Source organism: Lycorma delicatula, chromosome 4 (assembly GCF_047948215.1).
Source record: "Lycorma delicatula isolate Av1 chromosome 4, ASM4794821v1, whole genome shotgun sequence".
Classification (NCBI taxonomy): domain Eukaryota; kingdom Metazoa; phylum Arthropoda; class Insecta; order Hemiptera; family Fulgoridae; genus Lycorma; species Lycorma delicatula.
In genome coordinates, this window is record NC_134458.1 from 96,959,318 (window position 1) to 96,977,408 (window position 18,091).

The 18,091-nt window shown below is 29.9% G+C and overlaps 1 protein-coding gene across 1 annotated transcript in view; it reads left to right on the plus strand.

Annotated features, from left to right (window-relative positions):
- Positions 1-18,091, plus strand: part of rod (kinetochore component rough deal) — a 134,828-nt gene that overhangs the window by 53,825 nt on the left and 62,912 nt on the right. Inside the window, exons 15-21 of the mRNA XM_075363717.1 lie at positions 487-582; positions 6,451-6,651; positions 8,252-8,385; positions 10,989-11,202; positions 12,292-12,385; positions 14,172-14,367; positions 16,505-16,704. Coding sequence (XP_075219832.1) covers positions 487-582; positions 6,451-6,651; positions 8,252-8,385; positions 10,989-11,202; positions 12,292-12,385; positions 14,172-14,367; positions 16,505-16,704 — 1,135 coding nt within the window. The remainder of the gene's footprint in view (positions 1-486; positions 583-6,450; positions 6,652-8,251; positions 8,386-10,988; positions 11,203-12,291; positions 12,386-14,171; positions 14,368-16,504; positions 16,705-18,091) is intronic.

Genomic DNA, 18,091 nt, shown 5'->3' on the forward strand with positions numbered 1-18,091 from the left:
ACAATGATCTTAAATTGCATCAAAAAAATGTCAAGATTTTTGTCATTCTTAATTGTGGAAGGTCAGATCTTGGTCTTAGATGACATATCCCCGTTTCTGAAACATGGAAACCACTTGTAAAGCTGTATTTTATGTAAAACTTCCTCTTTAAAAGTATTTTGAAGCCTCAATACTGTTTTAGTAGCCAATATCCATAAAAATAAACAAAATATGATGTAGAATCTATCCTTTATGATTGCTTACCAAAAAAATCATGTGACATGTTTAACAAGCACCAATTAAAAATGATGCTAGTTGTAAATATCAGTGATATTGGTAATGAATGTTGTATTGTAAAAAGTGACTGCTAGTTTATGGCCATCCCACCTACACTTATGTGCCTGCAGAAAAATAAGGAAAAAATAATTAGTTACAGAACAAATTGCTTAGAATTTGATTTAATTTTTTTGTCTTTTCTTTTTAATATTTATTTATTTACTTTTACAGAAATTAATTAAATCATTACCAGCATGGTGTTTAGTACAAGAAGCTCCATGGGAAATTCGTGTTTCAGCAGTTCTGAACTGTATCCAGAATACTGAGGTAATTTTTCATTATTATTATTATTATTTTTTATTGAAACTTCAAGCTCAGATGTTCTCAATTTCAGTTCTTTGGACAGGATCTGAATTTTCTCTATAAGAAAACTTGTGTATCATGTCTCCTAAACACAGTGTAAGCTACATATTAGAAAAATATTAATTTATTTGTGATTTCATTAATTTTAAGGACATTGTTGGGGAGAAATGTAGTACGATTTTCTGAAGAATCTCATAAAAGTTATTCATCATTTTTTATTACATCGGAACAGTATTTTTATCACTCATTTGACTGGGTTTATCTATTCTTTTCTGTTCTGTGCTAATCTTTTCTTCCTACATTTTACATCTTCATCTATTTGTTACCTTTGCCTCCTCTACACCTTTTACCCAATATTACTAAATCAGTTAAATTTTGGTGTCATCAAGATATATGGCCCATCATCCTAGTTTATCTTTTTAAAAGATTCTGTCACAAATCTTTTCCTCTTATATTTATCTCTTAATTTAAAATGCTTCCTTTCTATTCTTTTCTAATATGCATGTTTCATTACCAAATATACTCAAGAATTCTTCAAGAGTTCCATTCTAATTCTTAGATATATATTTGATTCTACAGGGTGATCTTTTAGTCCTGTTACCCAATTGTTAATGTCTGGTAATTTTTTTCTAAGAAAGGGAAATTTTGTTTTGTGACATGAAGTTGGTAGTGCTACTCAACCGGTATAGATACGACAGTGTGAGTTGATTCTCCTTGAGCTGTGTAAAACTTTTGTGCCGTTTCCGGTCTTGTTACGAACAGAATGTCTTTTACCATAGAACGAGTTTTCATTCATGAAGAATATTTTGCTACTAAATCGTACGCGAGTGTAAAAGAATCATTTCAAATTAAATTTGTTGGTGTTCTTCCACCAAAAAAATGTCAATTTCTAGGCTAGCAAACCGATTTTAAGAGACAGGTAGTGTTTGCGACAGAAAACGTAGTGGTCAACCAACTCACTTGACGGTTGACGTTTCAGAGAATGTGAAAACAATATTGCTCAATTCTCCACGGAAAAGTTTACAAAAACTTTCCACGCAAGTCAGTTTGTCATATTCGAGTGTTTAGAAAGCTGCTAAAAAATTGAAATTGTATCCGTATCACGTACAATTAGTCCAAGAGCTTCAGCCTCCAGATTTAAACAAGCAATTGCAATATTGCCGTTGGTTTAGGTCTCTCGTAAATGATAACGGAATTGAATTTTTAAACACTTTTCTTTAGTGATGAAGCTTGGATCCATCTCGATGGTTATGTGAACAATCAAAACTGTCGAATTTGGGCTGTTGAAAATCCTAACGCTTTACAAGACAAATCTTAGCATCCTGAAAAAATTGGTGTGTGGTGTGCGATATCACGTCTTCGTATAGTCGGACCCATATTCTTCAAACACAGTAAATGGTGAAGTATACAGGAATATTGTGTGCCAATTTGTGTCCCTCCTGGAACCTCAAGAACGGTATTGCTGGTTTCAGCAAGATGGCGCTACATGCCACACGTCTTGAGAAACCATGGATTTTCTGCAAGAGTTCTTTGATGATCGAATAATAAGCAAGGGCTTATGGCCTCCAAGGTCCCCAGACTTCACATCTCCTGACTGCTTTTTGGGGGTTATATTAAGTCCGAGGTGATGATTCTTTTACATTCGCGTACGTTTTCGTAGCAAAATATTGTTCAAGAATGAAAACTCGTTCTATGGTAAAAGACATTCTGTTCGTAACACGACTGGAAACGGCACAAAAGTTTACACAGCTCACGGAAAATTAACTCACACTGCCGTATCTATACCGGTTGAGTAGCGCTACCAATTTCGTGTCACAAAACAAAATTTCCCTTTCTTAGAAAAAAATTACCAGACATTAACAGTTGGGTAACAGGACTAAAAAATCACTCTGTAGCAGAATTCTTTTTTTCATGAAAGCTCTTCCGCTGATCCCAGGCTGCTTTTGATATCTACCTTACATCATTCACGTTTGCAGTTTTATTACCTACATAAAATTTTGTAATTGTTCATAAATATAATAAAAGTAAAAGATAATTAAGAAAAGGATAAGTTAAGTTAGTGTTCTATCTTAATATTTAATTCTTCATTTTGCTCCTCTCTGTCAAATTTCATTACCTTTGTTTTACCCCTACTTATTTTCAATCTGAATCTTTCCTTACAATAAATCCATGCCATACTGTACTTCATCAAACTTTTATTTGACTTTTGGGAAAACAATCATGTCATCAGTGAATCTCAAAATTTTTATTTTTTCTCTTCGGATAGTTAATTTGTTATTAAATTTTTTCTTCAGTTCTTGTTATGTTTCTTCTATGTATAATTTGAAAAGCAACGAGGATAGACTGCAGCCTTAACTCACTCCTTTCTCATTTGAAGCTCCTCTTCATCTTGTGCTTATAATTCCCATCAGATTCTTGTGTAGTTTGTAAGTAACTTCTTTCCTTATGAAGTCTAATTTTCCTTAAAATTTGATGCATTTCATTTCATTTTAAATTATCAAATGTTTCCTCCAGTTCTACAAATGGCTTCCATTGATCCATTCGTTTTCTGAAACTGAGAGTTGGTCCTTGTCTAAATACCTTCCTCTCTACATTTTATTAATCTGCAAACTATCCTCATGAGTATTTTCAGTGCATGTAATTCTAGAATAATAGTACAATAATTCTCACATTTGTCTGCTCCTCCTTTGGTATGATAATAATTATATTTTATTAAATAGCAGAGGGAATTTTGCAAGTCAAATATTCTGCATACTAAAATATAAAGCTTATTCAATCCTACTCTTGGTCAGTATAGTAAATCAAATGTGGTATGTGTATCTTGTTTAACTCTTTTAAACTATTAAATTCAGATCATACTCTAGTATAGTATCCTCTTATCCTTTGAAATCTTTATCAGTTTAATTTTTCTCCATTGGCTGTCAGATAATTTTTCTGTTGAATACACCCCTTTGTTTTCCTGATCTTTTTTATAATAACTTCTAGGCGTGCGCCTATTATTTGTTCAGATTTTAACTTTACGTCAGACCTTTTTGACTACCCTGTTTCCTGGCTCCTATTTTATTTTTTTCTTTAATTTTTTTATAACTTTCAATCTACACTTCATCATTATAAAATAAATGTCTGCTCCTGGATATGTTTTGCAGTTAATAATTTGATTTTAAAACCTGCCTAACCAATATCTGATATTTCCCGTTCCAACCGAGGATCTTTTATGATTTTTAAGAAAGCTGTCAATTCGAGCTTGTTTATACTTCGCAAAATTTAAAACGTCTATAGTTCCTCTTTTCTTTTTTTTTTTACTTAGTTTATTCTCTCTACTTTCCTTTATTGTCCTACTACTGTCACATTTCATTCTCCCATATTAGCAAATTACCTTCTACTTTCCTTTATTGTCCTATTACTATCACATTTCATTCCCCCATATTAGAAAATTACCATGTCCTTTTAAGATATCTGATTAGATTACCTTTAATAAGCTCTTTGCCCTATATTCATTCATTTGTTCCATTTCTTGTTTCAAACCCTAGCCTAACCAATGCCTAACCAATATCTGATATTTCCCGTTCCAACCGAGGATCTTTTATGATTTTTAAGAAAGCTGTCAATTCGAGCTTGTTTATACTTCGCAAAATTTAAAACGTCTATAGTTCCTCTTTTCTTTTTTTTTTTACTTAGTTTATTCTCTCTACTTTCCTTTATTGTCCTACTACTGTCACATTTCATTCTCCCATATTAGCAAATTACCTTCTACTTTCCTTTATTGTCCTATTACTATCACATTTCATTCCCCCATATTAGAAAATTACCATGTCCTTTTAAGATATCTGATTAGATTACCTTTAATAAGCTCTTTGCCCTATATTCATTCATTTGTTCCATTTCTTGTTTCAAACCCTAGCCTTCTACTGTACTTTTTTTTTAAACCTGCACGTCCACTGTTAGGCATGCTTCAGAGTGTGTGAAAATGCCATGCCTAACCGGGATTTGAACCTGGGATCTCTGTATGAAAGATCAAGATTCTACCACTCATGCCACGGAGGCCGGTTTCTACTGTACTTAATTTTAAACTTCTAACTCTCCACGTTTATGTTTATTTTGATGATCTCATTTGGTTATTCCCTGCTTAGAGATCTAAACTGGAGTGGGGACTATTTTACCCAGCAGAAAGACATATTGATTTAATAAACCGAGAATGAATGATGAGAATTATTTCCTTTGAAAATAACAGCTTTTTCCATTAATTTCAGCTTGGAGTACTCAAAGCTTAAAATTTGCAGGCTCCAACTTTGTTGTTCAGGGCATATCAACTATCAGTTAGTCGGTGGGTTTAACAACTTCTAAAAGGGGTGCCACCCCCTTTTAGGATTACTTTTTGTTTGGGTTTTCCATTAGATACCTATCAGTTATAGTACAGCTATCTACTTCTTAAAGGTAAGCAAGCTTCTGCACAAGATGTATTTTGATTTATTTACAGACAGCTGATACTTGTCTTTGGCAAAAATCTTCTTTTTTTATTTTTAGATATACTTTCCCGCCATCTGAGAAGTACCACACCACACTTTTGATTGTTTTTGTTTTCCTGTGATTTCTTAAATGGACTTCTTCGTACTTAAAGCTTGTCACAATACTAATGGTCCTTTATCTGAAACATGGGGACTTGCCCTGTTGCCTGCAGCTAATGCTTTATATGTGTAGAACAGTAATCATTTTTATTGTGGGACATGTTTCAGAACATTTGTGGTTTTACTGAGCAGTACATAGTGTATTTATCAAACCGAGAGACTGATCATTTTTTAAGGGCTTTGGTCTAAATTCCAGCCATGATTTCATCATCAGGATACCTTGTTTAAAATCTCAGATTTCTATATTCAAATGGATTTTCCTTCATTATTACCAACAGCAGAAGATATCATGTATGTTCTCAGAAAATAGAGTTTGATTTAACGATTTATATTGATTGTGACAGTTGTTTGGTAGTCCACATATATATGACATAAACATTCACAAATTGAAATCAGATCGACTATCTGATGTTTATAGTTAAGGTGTATCTTTTATATATTTTTTAGAAACTATATTTGAGGTATACCAATTTTTTTTTAAATCTTCTTTGAGAATATAGAAGATTTCCTTTTTCTGTGTAGTTTTTAGAATTTTTTACTGAAAGGACGTCTTAAGTGATAACTAGGACTTAATGATTACAATTGTGCTCAGAAGACTTTAATGTACCAGATTATTTGTTATGAAAGTCGTCCTCTTTAGTAGGATAAAAAGCTGTTAAATTTTAGTCTCTCTGTGCCTACATTACATTTTCAAATGTATTTAAGAAAATAAAGAGAGGTATATTGGATATATTTTACAAGGAATGTGGTTTTTGCTGGCTTGGTTACAGGCATTATTTTTACCCACGACGGAACGGAGGCAGATATACATTTCTGGTAAGAGGTTGTGTGTATGTATGTTACCATTTTCCTCAAAAACTACTGGACCGATTTCAATTCGGTTTTTTGCATTACATATGTATGTATCACTTCAGATCAGGTTCTTATACATGTTTTACGGTTATTGGCCACCAGGAGGCGCTGCAATAGATGTGTTTCCCGGCTGGGTCGATTTTGATGTAGTTTTTCGCATTACTTAGCATAGATGTCACTTCAGAGCAGGTTCTGAAGCAGGTTAAAATTTTTAATTCTATCACTTGTTTACTTTTCAACTAGATTTTAAATGAATATTATTGTGTATCAAACAGAACTTTTACTTTTCAAGCTTGTTTATTTCTGTAAACTTATTTATTATTAATTAACTGCATTTTTGTGATCATACTTACAGGAGTTTATACAAGGAGTATTATGTGTAATCAGAAAGGCTGCTATACCATGGAGCAGTACTGTAAAGCAATTAGTTGACAAAGCATCTAATTTAAACCATCCTTTAACATCTGATATTGATAGAGAGCGTTCACTTATACCACAGAAACTGATACTTAAGAAGTATGGGTGCACCGGTGCGATTACTTTTAATAAACATCATGTAAGTATTATAATTTTAATTAAGTAATATAGTTATGTGTTTTCTATTATAATTGTACTACATGACCGAACTGTTATAAGATTATAACTATGGGTTGAGCTTGTTTCTGCTGCTGTCATAGACCTCAGGTAATTAATTAGTATACTGTATTTGTAATAATGTATATGTCCTTCAAAATGAAGTTTGACTTGATATAGTGGGATTACAGTATTTTGTGACTGATGGCTTTATAAAGTACAATTTTAAAGACCAATGATTCATTTTCTGTATTATTACACTCTTTATGTTGCATGTTAATAATTTTATAATTTATTTTAATTTTAAAAAGTTAGGTCTAAGATTACTTCCTGACTAATAAGTTAACTTGTTTTCTGTTAATGCAGAAGCTTAACTAGTGTGAACCTATGAAGCAAGTTTTTTTAGGCTCTTGAATATTTATCCAAAACTTTTGTAACCATTTTTACATTTGTCCTTTTTTTATGAAAATATAAAATGATTCCCTTATGAATTCTATTGGTAGGTAATGTTTTCTTTGTACCTTTACTATTTGTGGCAGTTTACCACACTGATGTGCCTATTAGTTCTCAGATAGAAAGACAGCTGATTGGGAGTGAGGGCTGTTGGGATACATTAAAATTTGAGTATATGATCCCAAGGAATTGTAGCATAGTATGTGATAATATGGGATGGGGTAAGTATAGTTTTAAGACGTTTATATATAATTTTTATATAAATTCTAATGTTGAAATCAAAATTTTACTTTGAAGTGTCATACAACTGCGTGAAACTGCTTGTTTTGCAAGTTTTAAGCTTGTAGACTAAAAAAAAGTGCATATTATTGTTCAAATTGCATTTTATCTTTTAAAAATACCTCAAAGTCCTTTCTACCAGAAAAAAATGCTATCCTGCATTTTGTGTAAAATAATTAGTAATCTTGTTTGATAGAAAACTGAGCTAAAGAAAATAAATAGCATTAATAAAGTATGCGTTATACTTTATCCAAGACATGTAAAATTTGCAACAAATATATTTTTAAATACTGAACCTTTTTTTCTATGAGACCCTGTGTAATTTTTATTTATTTAATGTAAATAAAATTGCATTTTGTTATATCTGTCTAGTTAAAGTGATTATATTACAGCTACTTCAACTACTTGTCCTCGTAAGAAGGGTCACTTAAATGTTCTAGGAGTTTGTAATTTGCTAAATGTATAGCTCGATCCCAGTAGGTGCATCAGTGAGAAAAATCTAGTTTTCCATCTGATATCTGTAAAGGAGTTGCCTATATATAGAATCATTTAAAATATAGTTTATTTGTGTTTCAAACACTGTTAATGGTATACTTTATTTCTCATCCATAAATGAAAAATCATATCTGAAATCAGCAATTATGGAACTTACAGAAGTTTAGTTGATGTCATTTTACAAGTAGTTAAAATGTTGAATGTTTTGAGTCTCAAATTGTTTAGTCTATTTTGTTTATCAGGGGATAAAAGGCACTAATAATATCAGTTAGTCAGATCTTGTTAGCTATTGCTAATTATATTCTTTTGTATGTAAATTTTTCTAATATATTTATTTTTTTGTTCTTTTTACACAGATTGAGAGGCTTGTATTACGTATTATTTATATTGACAAAACTGAAGCTTTAGAAGATGCCTTACAACTTGTTGCTGATAGTGATTTATATGATATTGTATACAGTAATTTTATTTTAAAACGTGTTCAGGAAAGGTAAATTAACAACCTATTTGAAATATGTTGTTTAAATTTTAAAGAGTGAAAAGAGTTATTTTAAGCCAAAGTATCTGATCAGACCTTAAGTTAATGATTACTGAAAATAAAAATGGTTTGGCTTCCTGGATAAATAGTAATACAGTTCTCTGATATCCATCTCAGGTTTTTTGCTTTACTAATTTAATTACTTCAAATCAATTGAGCAGACTCCACTTATGGTTTTTTTTATATAGCCTCTTTGAGTGAACTCAGATATGTCCAAACATAATGAAGTAGAACAGGTGCCCTTCCTTGCTGTTATGACTGCACCAGTGTATGGTTGAGGGTATTTTTTATTTCCATCGACAATGGTCAGAGCTAGCAAGTTAAGAAAGGTTTGTTAAAATTTACCATACAGAACTGTTTATATTATATTATAATGAAATTTGCTCTTAGTTATTTGCTGTATGCTTTACTAAAAGTTTATAAATTTTACAATATCTCTCATCAAGCAAGTTATTTTTTCAATTATTTAAGAGTTAAATTTGATAACTTAATTTTTGTTACATGTAATAGTAATGATGAGAGAAATAGTTGAAAAAACTTCTTCCTGTAGAAGCTGGTTGCTTAAAGAATAGTAACAGATGGTGAAGATTGCGAAAAGGTATTCCCCAAGTTATGATGGGAGATGTCTTTATATCTGGTAAATTTTCTCTTTCACATACAGTTCAACTGCCAAATTAGATTGATTTATTTTTCAGTGTACATTGTGATAAGTCCCAAGGTCTTAAAAGTGTCGGTAGTTTCCTACCCAGGAGACAGACTTAACTGTTACAAATTAAAATACAGTTGTTTGTATAGTTCAAGATACAAAATTAATATAATTTTTTTATGTATTTTAAAATATTTTGTTTTATTATGATGTATCTTTCAATTTTTTAGAGTAACTTCTGTTTTTCTTTTTTAAATAATCTCTCTAATCAGTAAAGCAAATGAGGTCATTTGTCTGTTAATGAAACTTGAACTTTCGGTACTTACGTATTAACGCCACCGCAGCTACAGCTTTAGGTTATGTTGACTTCGTGTACTGACAAATCGTACGTATATCAAAATAACCTAACTAAATATAACCTACGCTCGCTAACCTCTTATAATTAACATTAAATATGCATAATATATACAACATTATGGTTATTAATAATATAACCTTAATGTTATAGCACCAAAATCCAATTAATGTTAATCCACCGAAATCCGATTGACTACTTTGTTTTTAAATAAAGCTGTAGCTGCGGTGGCGTTAATACGTAAGTACCGAGGTTAGCGAGCGTAGGTTATATTTAGTTAGGTTATTTTGATATACTTACGATTTGTCAGTACACGAAGTCAACATAACCTAAAACTGCAGCTACAGTGGCGTTAATACGTAAGTACTTAGTTCTCTATTAATATGTTTAGATATAATATAGTGATTGTGAAGTTTAGGATGCCTACTCTTTTATTATATAATTGATTATCAACCAACTGAAGTACCTAATCCAACAATCATCAGTGGATGAGTGGTTACCCTCCTCTCGCCTCTTTTGAGGGCTTAGATGGAGTCAATTCTTTTACCACTCCTGTGTTTTTAACATTCTGCTGTTTGTTGCTGACTTGTATCTTTACATTTTGACTTAGAAGATTTCACTGGACATAATGGTTAACATATTAATTATTATTTATATTTGGGACCATATTTTTTAAATTTTATCTGTTATTGTTTATTAATAATATTTATCATAATTTCTGTGAACGTTTCATTCATTTGTCTTGAGTGCAGTGTGCTTCAATATGTTATCTGCATTAAGATTATTCAATAAGATTCAGTCTATACCTATTTTCTTTGCTTGGAGGAGCTGAATTCAATGCCAAGTTACATCCAGAGCTAAGTATGAGTTATTATATGCTCTGCTACATTCTGGACTAAATGTAGGTACCAAATTTTGTATTAAGGTCTTTTCTGTAAATTCTCAAGCCTTTACAAATTGCCTAATCTGTAAAACTAGATTTTATTTGACCGAGTTGTACAATAAACATCTAAATTTAGGGATTTTTTTAATATTATTACAATGAAAATTCCCTTGTCTGGGTAGCTGCTCTCTGCTAATTTTGGTGATATGAGAGCATAATTGTTTGGTCACAAGCATCACAGATAGAAAACTGATAATTTATAAACTGAGTTACTATTTAATATGTATATGCATTTTAACATAAAAAATTCTATTCTGTCATAAAACTTCTTTATTATTAATAAAACTAATGTAAAAAAAAATTTGAATAATGTAAATTACCAGTTTGATATGATGTACGAGTAAGTTATTAAAATACAGTCGTATAAAATATTTGCTTGAATTGTAATTATTTTTAAAAAATAAAACTTAATTATGAATTCAAATAAATTGAACTTAAATAAAATTGTTAATTAAAAACAAAAATAAATAGACTGCTTAAGCATTATAGTAGTTACATAGACTGTAAACCAGCTGCTGATATAAGTTTTGAAGTTAATTTTCAGTGGGTTAGTGTAGTCTACATTAATTATGGCATCATTTTTCTAAATATGTATTTATTTTTTTTTTTAGAAAATGGAATCTAGAACGAGTAGACCGTATTATGGAAGGATTGTCAAAAGAGCTAATGAACAAGATCTGGGTAAGAGTTTCTCAACATCTATCCTGGTTTTTGAAACGTCCCGATAGTAAGATAGAAAAATTGCAGCTGTTTGTGCCTTTCAAAAAGTATATTATTAATTCTGGATTCCCAGCAGAGAAGTTATTTTCAGCATGTTCTCTTCAGGTTAGTTTTATATTTTACATGTACTGTCAACTTTACATAATGTGTCCTCAGTGCTGATTAGTTATAATAATTACATAAATATCCCGATCTTTTCCAGCTACTATGAGGCCTTTGTACATATTAGGCTTTCCATCTTTTCTTTCCACTATTTCTCTTCCTTCAATCTTTATCAGATATGACTTCTCAAGATGTTATACTAAACTCCCTCTTTCTATCCTCTAGTTTATTGACTTAGGATCTTCTTCCATCCATCTCTATTTCTTCCATCATATTGGAAATCTTCCCCCCCCACATTCTCTTAATATATCCAAACCATTTCACATGGCTGTTTTAGTTGCCATCAGGCATTCGATATGATTATTTATTATTTTACTTCTTTTTATCTGTGATATATGTGTTGTTATCTGTGTTGTGTATCTGTGATATATGAATGAGTGAATGATTTTTTAAGTTAATTAAATATTTAACTTTATTTATTTTTGTTTATTTTTACCTTTTCATAAAATAATACACATTTTAAGTTGCTTACGTTTTTGTGTTTTGTTATTTGATTTATTTATATTTTGTGTTTAAATGGAAAAAATTAGGATCTGATGGTCCTAATTTTGCCTCATGAACAGACAATTGTCTTCCATCACTATCTCTTTGCCTTAAGTTTCTAAATTGCATATTATTTTTGTAAATTTGGCACTCTATCAGTAAAAATAAAAAAAGAATTAAGAATATTTACCAAACATTTCCTTTATTACTAACCATAAAACAAATGTGTATTCTAAATCCGTAATTGTTAATGTTTCCTCATCATTAGCCTAATATTTGCTTACTGGTAAGTAATATGCAAAACATTATGCCTCGATTCTGTCTTTGCCAGATGACAGCATTACTATTATTTTATTTATGAAATATCTCACACCAAAAATTACATCGATGAAAAAGTGTTTTTCTCTAATTTTCTAAAAAAATAAATTTTCCTTTTGATCGGAAAGTGATACTAGAAAAGAGGAAGATGAAAGTTTTAAATTCTCTGATAAAATGTTATTACTTTTATTTTATTTTTTACATTGCTTGTAAGCTACTCTGTGTTTGCAGGAAGAATTCGATGTACAAGTTTCAGTTTCTGATTTATGTAAGAAGTCTTCTCAGAAGAAGTTAATGGAAGAGATTGTATCTAATTCCTGTAAAGGTATTTATTTTACTTTTAAGTAGTATACATTTGTTTTGTATCAATACTAGACTGATATTTGAGATGTTTACAAAAAAAAAATGTTTAATGTGTTATACAGATTCAGGTGTTATTCAGTCATTTTTTCTGTTTCAGGCATTGAAAAAAAAACTTTTTTTTTAAATACAGTAGGAATTCTTCTTTAAGTGATTTTACAAGGTGTGTTTTTAAAGTTAGGTCTGTTTTGAAATAGAAACAAAATTGAAAAATATGCATTATTTTTGCATGTAATCTATATTTATTTACTATTTTTCTACATAGTAGCCTTTAACTTCAACAGCAGATTTTTCATAGTTTTCACTAGCTTCTTCATTCCCTTTTCAAGAAATCCTGCCGCCAGTGACTTAAACCAAGCAGTGATGCCATTTTTCAATTCGTCATCATTGGCAAACATTTGTGATGGAAACTACTGTTTAAGATGAAGAAAAAGAAAATAATTGCTGGGAGCTAAGTCAGCTATTGGATGAATGATTGAAGATTTCCTAACAGAATGTTTCCAATCACCTCACAGTCTGTTTTACCATGTGTGGGCCAGGCATTGTCATGAAAAAACCAAAATCCTGTGGAATAGCATCCCACGTTGTTTTTTTTCTAGCTCTTCTAAGATTTATTATCCTTTTGGAATATGTATTGGCATTCACGGTAGTTCCATAATCACTAAATTTGACAAGCAAGGGACCCTTTTTATCCCCAAAAACAGTAGCCATAAGCTTCTTTACTGAACGTTCTTGTTTGAACTTCAGTCTAGGAGATGATTAATGCCACCATTGCAGTGATTGCTGCGTTGTCTTGATGTTTAAATAAGAAATTCTGGTCTCATCTCCAGTAACAGATTCATCACCTTCATTTTCATAATGCTACAAAATTGCTACAGGAAGACATTTTTCTTGTGTGTGTCGGTTAATATCTTCATCACCCATATTTTTTTTATTCACAATTTTTATAGCCCAATTTTTCAGTCATCAAAATTCACAAATCAAAAATCATGAAACATCACAGAGAATTGTGACATGGTGTAGCACCAGTTTCTTAAACTTTTTTATCAACCTTTACAGACAAACCATCCGTTATCATAGATGGATGCCTGCTACGTATTCCATGAATGTTTGCTTGTTCTTCTTGAAATAAACTGCACCACTGTCTTACTTTAGGGTTTCATAATATTTGGGCCATAAACATCACAAATTTGCATATGAATTTCAGCCAAAGAATTGCTTTTTTTAATCAAAAATCGGATTACTCCTTGTACTTCACACTTGACAGGATCATGAATTGTAGCACTCTTTATAAATGGATGATTATAATAACCACTAACAACGAAATGTCTAAACTATTGTTGCTAACAGCTAACTATTGATTGAAATAACAGCTACACAAGCATCATTTGTTTACATCTTGTATATAGGCAGCAAATTTAAAATGGATCCTACTTTAAAAGTACTCTTATTACGATGTCAGGTTATTAGTTCCTTTAATCATTTTTTTCCCTGCAAGTATACATCCCCTGATGAGTTAAGTATACGTAGCAAGGTTTTATTTGTGTTCTTTGTACTTTTTTCACTTGATTAGAGCAGGTCATTCCATTTCCCTGTTTAGATAGATATTTTCATGTAGGGAAGTTAGAGGTAGCTGTAAGCTGAGTTATGTAGGTTAAATATAAAATTTATTATAAATATGACTTATACTAATATGTATAGTTAATGTTAAAGATTAATGTTGATATTTTAATTGTTTTACTTTATTTAAGTTCCAGATGAAGAGAACAATGTAATTTCATTTGTAACTGAAAGAAAAGTTAATAAATCTTCAGCCATTGCAAAAATTTTCTCTAAGATAATGCAGATTGCTACGTTGTTAGGTCTGCCTCTTCAAAATGCCATTTTTATAGCAGCTAGACAATTATTTCAAGATTGGAATCCAAAATACAAATATTTATTCTTACAGTAAGTAATTATTTGTTATTTACAAGAGTAACACATGGTAATGTTCTCATTTGTCAGAATTGTATCTAATCTTATTGTAAGAAATTTAGTATCAAATTGTGCATAGCCATAATTATGGCTAAGCATAATTTAATACTAAAGACTGATTAGATACTAGTCTGATACTAAGACTGATTAGTCTTCGTTCGATATAATACAACAGTAATTTGATCCTCATCATTAATATTTCTTCTAACATACTTGTCCCTGACATATGAAGATATTGATAATATTATAATACTCTCTTTGTGCAATTCTTTTGATATTTCTGTATCATAATTAGAGCAGTGCAAAATCAACTCATAAAAATGACTAAAAATTTGTTATTATTAGATTAAAGTCCAGTTATGTTGCCTTAAGTGATGGGGAAAGCATTAGTTGAATACATTTTTTGAGTATTTAAAAATAAAAGTTGCTTAAAATAACTGAAAATATGAGGCATTGGGAATATTTTGCCAAGTTAATCTTACTAAACATTATTAAATTTAATTTCAGTTGTTTTTCTGTATTTTTTAGGGTTTTAATGTTTGGTAAAAATTCAGTTCTTGAGCCATGTCCAATAAAGTTTCAGATGAATTCATCAACAATTTTTTGTTATAAATACTAGTCTGCATTAAATCCGACAACTTTTGATTCTGCTGAGTGTGTAGCGAAGGTCTACCATCTTTTTTTTCTCTGATACTAATTGCTGCTTTGGATGATGTAAGGTCTTGGTCCTAGTGAATTCTAATAACATGCTGTGAAGTAAAAGAAAATCATATTTTTCTGAAGTGAAGGCTGCATTCCATCCATGAATATGAAATTGGTACAGTTGCAGAATAATAATGGTTGTGTATTATTTGATGAAGTTGTGAATATATCAGTATACTTTTGAAGAATACTTTAGTGTAGCTTAAGCAATGGTCTTCATATTGCCCTAAGGCCTATTGACCAAGTAACCTTTAGAACAAACTAAAGTCCCACGACATTATCATCAGAAACTGAAATTACATGTTATTGACTAATGATAGAAACTATTTGTGATACTATTATCTGACTTAATAGATATGTTTGGTTGAGTTTGTAGAAAAATATCTCTGAAATGGACTGTAAAATTTCTTTGAAATGTATATAAAAATTTAGCCAGCTCACTTTTAACTTTGTTGATCACGAAAATGTAAATGCACAAGTTTTTCATAATCTACTTTTTTTATGAAACTGATCAAATCCAGAAATTTGTGTAATATTTTTCTTGCATTCCCAGTTTGTTATTTATGACTTTCTGACAGTACTCTGTAATTAACCTTGTTTTATTTAAATGCTTAATTTATTGTAACATTTAGCTTATATAAAGATAAGATGTATTCCCCTAGTAAGTTCAGGCATTTTATGTGGTTTGACAGTGACAAGTTTAAAATGTCTTTGATACAAGTGGGACTAGATAAAGTTGGTTTCTTTGATAGTAATGAAGTACATTTTTACAACCAGTCCCATTGGTGAAAGTTATCACTAGAAGGGCTGAATGCCACCTGCATTTCAGTGGACTTGGCGTGCTGATGTGTAACAACATGTTCAGTTCAGTGAAGAAGGTAATGGGAAATCAGCTGCATTGTTAGTTCCTCAGACTGGCATGGGAGGTTGTTGACAATGCTATTTTTGGAAGTGACTATCTTGTGTCAATCACTTACTACCCATGGTTGCAGCACTTAATGCTTATTCATACAGTGATGAGATAAAGTTTTGAAATTGCAATCCTGTAATTTTAATTTTTGTATATTACAAATTTATGTTTTAATTGATTTAATATTTTTTTAAATACAAATTTGAACCTTGTTTACGTATTGCTTGCTAGTTATACCATGTTAAAGAATTTAATATATTAAATTACTTTTAAGAATTGTGTATTTTTTCACATAAATTTAAATGCTGCAATAAAAGTAGATTGAAAATAAAATTATATTAAAGAATTTTATCATCTATGAAGCACAGATTATACAAATAATTCATGAGGCTTAGTATATTGGTTTCTTAACAGAATTTTATTGCCATTAGTTATTATACTTGTGATAATTCTACTTCTTGTGTTCCATTAAAAAATATATATATTTTTTTTTTCCAGTCATTTTATGGCTACTGAATTTGTTAACAGTACAGAGAACATAAAAGACAATGAACTATTTGAGGAATTAAGGCAACTTACTGTTCAGCTAATGTCAGAACTAAATTCATTTAATACCCAGTCATCCGAGTACAGCTTAAAATCATTTGCTCTTCTAAATAATCTTTTAAAAACATTTTTAAATGAATGTACATCAAAACGTAAGTCATTATGCACCATGTTTATTATTTTTTGTTTGTATATTTAAGTATTAAGTTAATTATATTTTAGGTTTTCATTGGATAACTCTGATTTTACATTTTATTATCTATGTGATGTGCGCACATTCATTAGAACAATACTTTGTATTTTAGAACAAGCATACACATCTTTGAGTGCTTAAAAGTTATCAGTTTCATAGTTTTTTAAGATCAAGAATTTCTTATATTCATAAAAATGAAGATATATATATATATAAGATATATATATAATATATAATATATTATAATATAATATATTATTATTATTATTATTATTATTATTACATTATTATATTATATTATATTATTATTATATTATATAATATATTATATATATATATATAATATATAATATATATAAGATATATATATATATATATATATATATATATATATATAAGATATATATATATATATTGTCTTTACATTTAATAATAATTATAGGGTATACTACATTTTTTGCATGTCAAACCTTTTTTAATATGATCTGTAATTTATTTTACACAATTTTTAATTCTGTTTTCCATGATAGTTAACAGCAAAAAAAAAAATTGATTTTGACAATAATGATGATCATAATCAGTAGTAATACCTGTACCTAAAAGATTATAATTTAATGGCAGGAAACACTACTACATACTACAATTGCTATGTATTTCTTACTTTACCTGATGACAAGGGGTTTTTTATGGTTTGGGTTTATTCATGGATTTAATTAACTACATTCGTACTAATTTCTGGTTTAATTTTCTGAATAGCTGCTGCCGTTTTTTTTTTAATTTCGTGTTAAACTCGCTGCACAGAAATAAAATGGATAGTAGAAAAACGATTGAGAAAATTATGTTCAAATAAACACTTATCTACATGTACGATACTAAACGTAAAAAAATTAAAACCATTAATAGAATTAGAAGAAAATTGGCATTTAAAAATAGAATACAGTAATGACATTTATATTGCTGTGAAAATTTATACAAAAAAAACTGTTATTGTAAAACCCCTGCCAAAAGAAGACAGCACTGTAAAATAAATCTTTACATGAGAAAGTACATATGGTAGAATATAAGAAGCTAAAATAAAAATATAAAATCAAATATTCTTATTTCTTAAATAAAAAAGGAAGATGAACTTCATATTCAGTGTAATTAATATCATTAGAAAATGAAAAAAGAAGAAAAATGCATTAAGAAGCATGTAACATGTACCAATTTTTAAACCCAAATTTGTAGCTGACTATGATTTTTTTTCCACCTATTAATATCTGCAAAAATTTAATCAGGAACAAGGTAGAAAGATTAGACTAAAGTAATAAGTTTGAAAATGAAATAAGGGATGGAAAATTTGATTT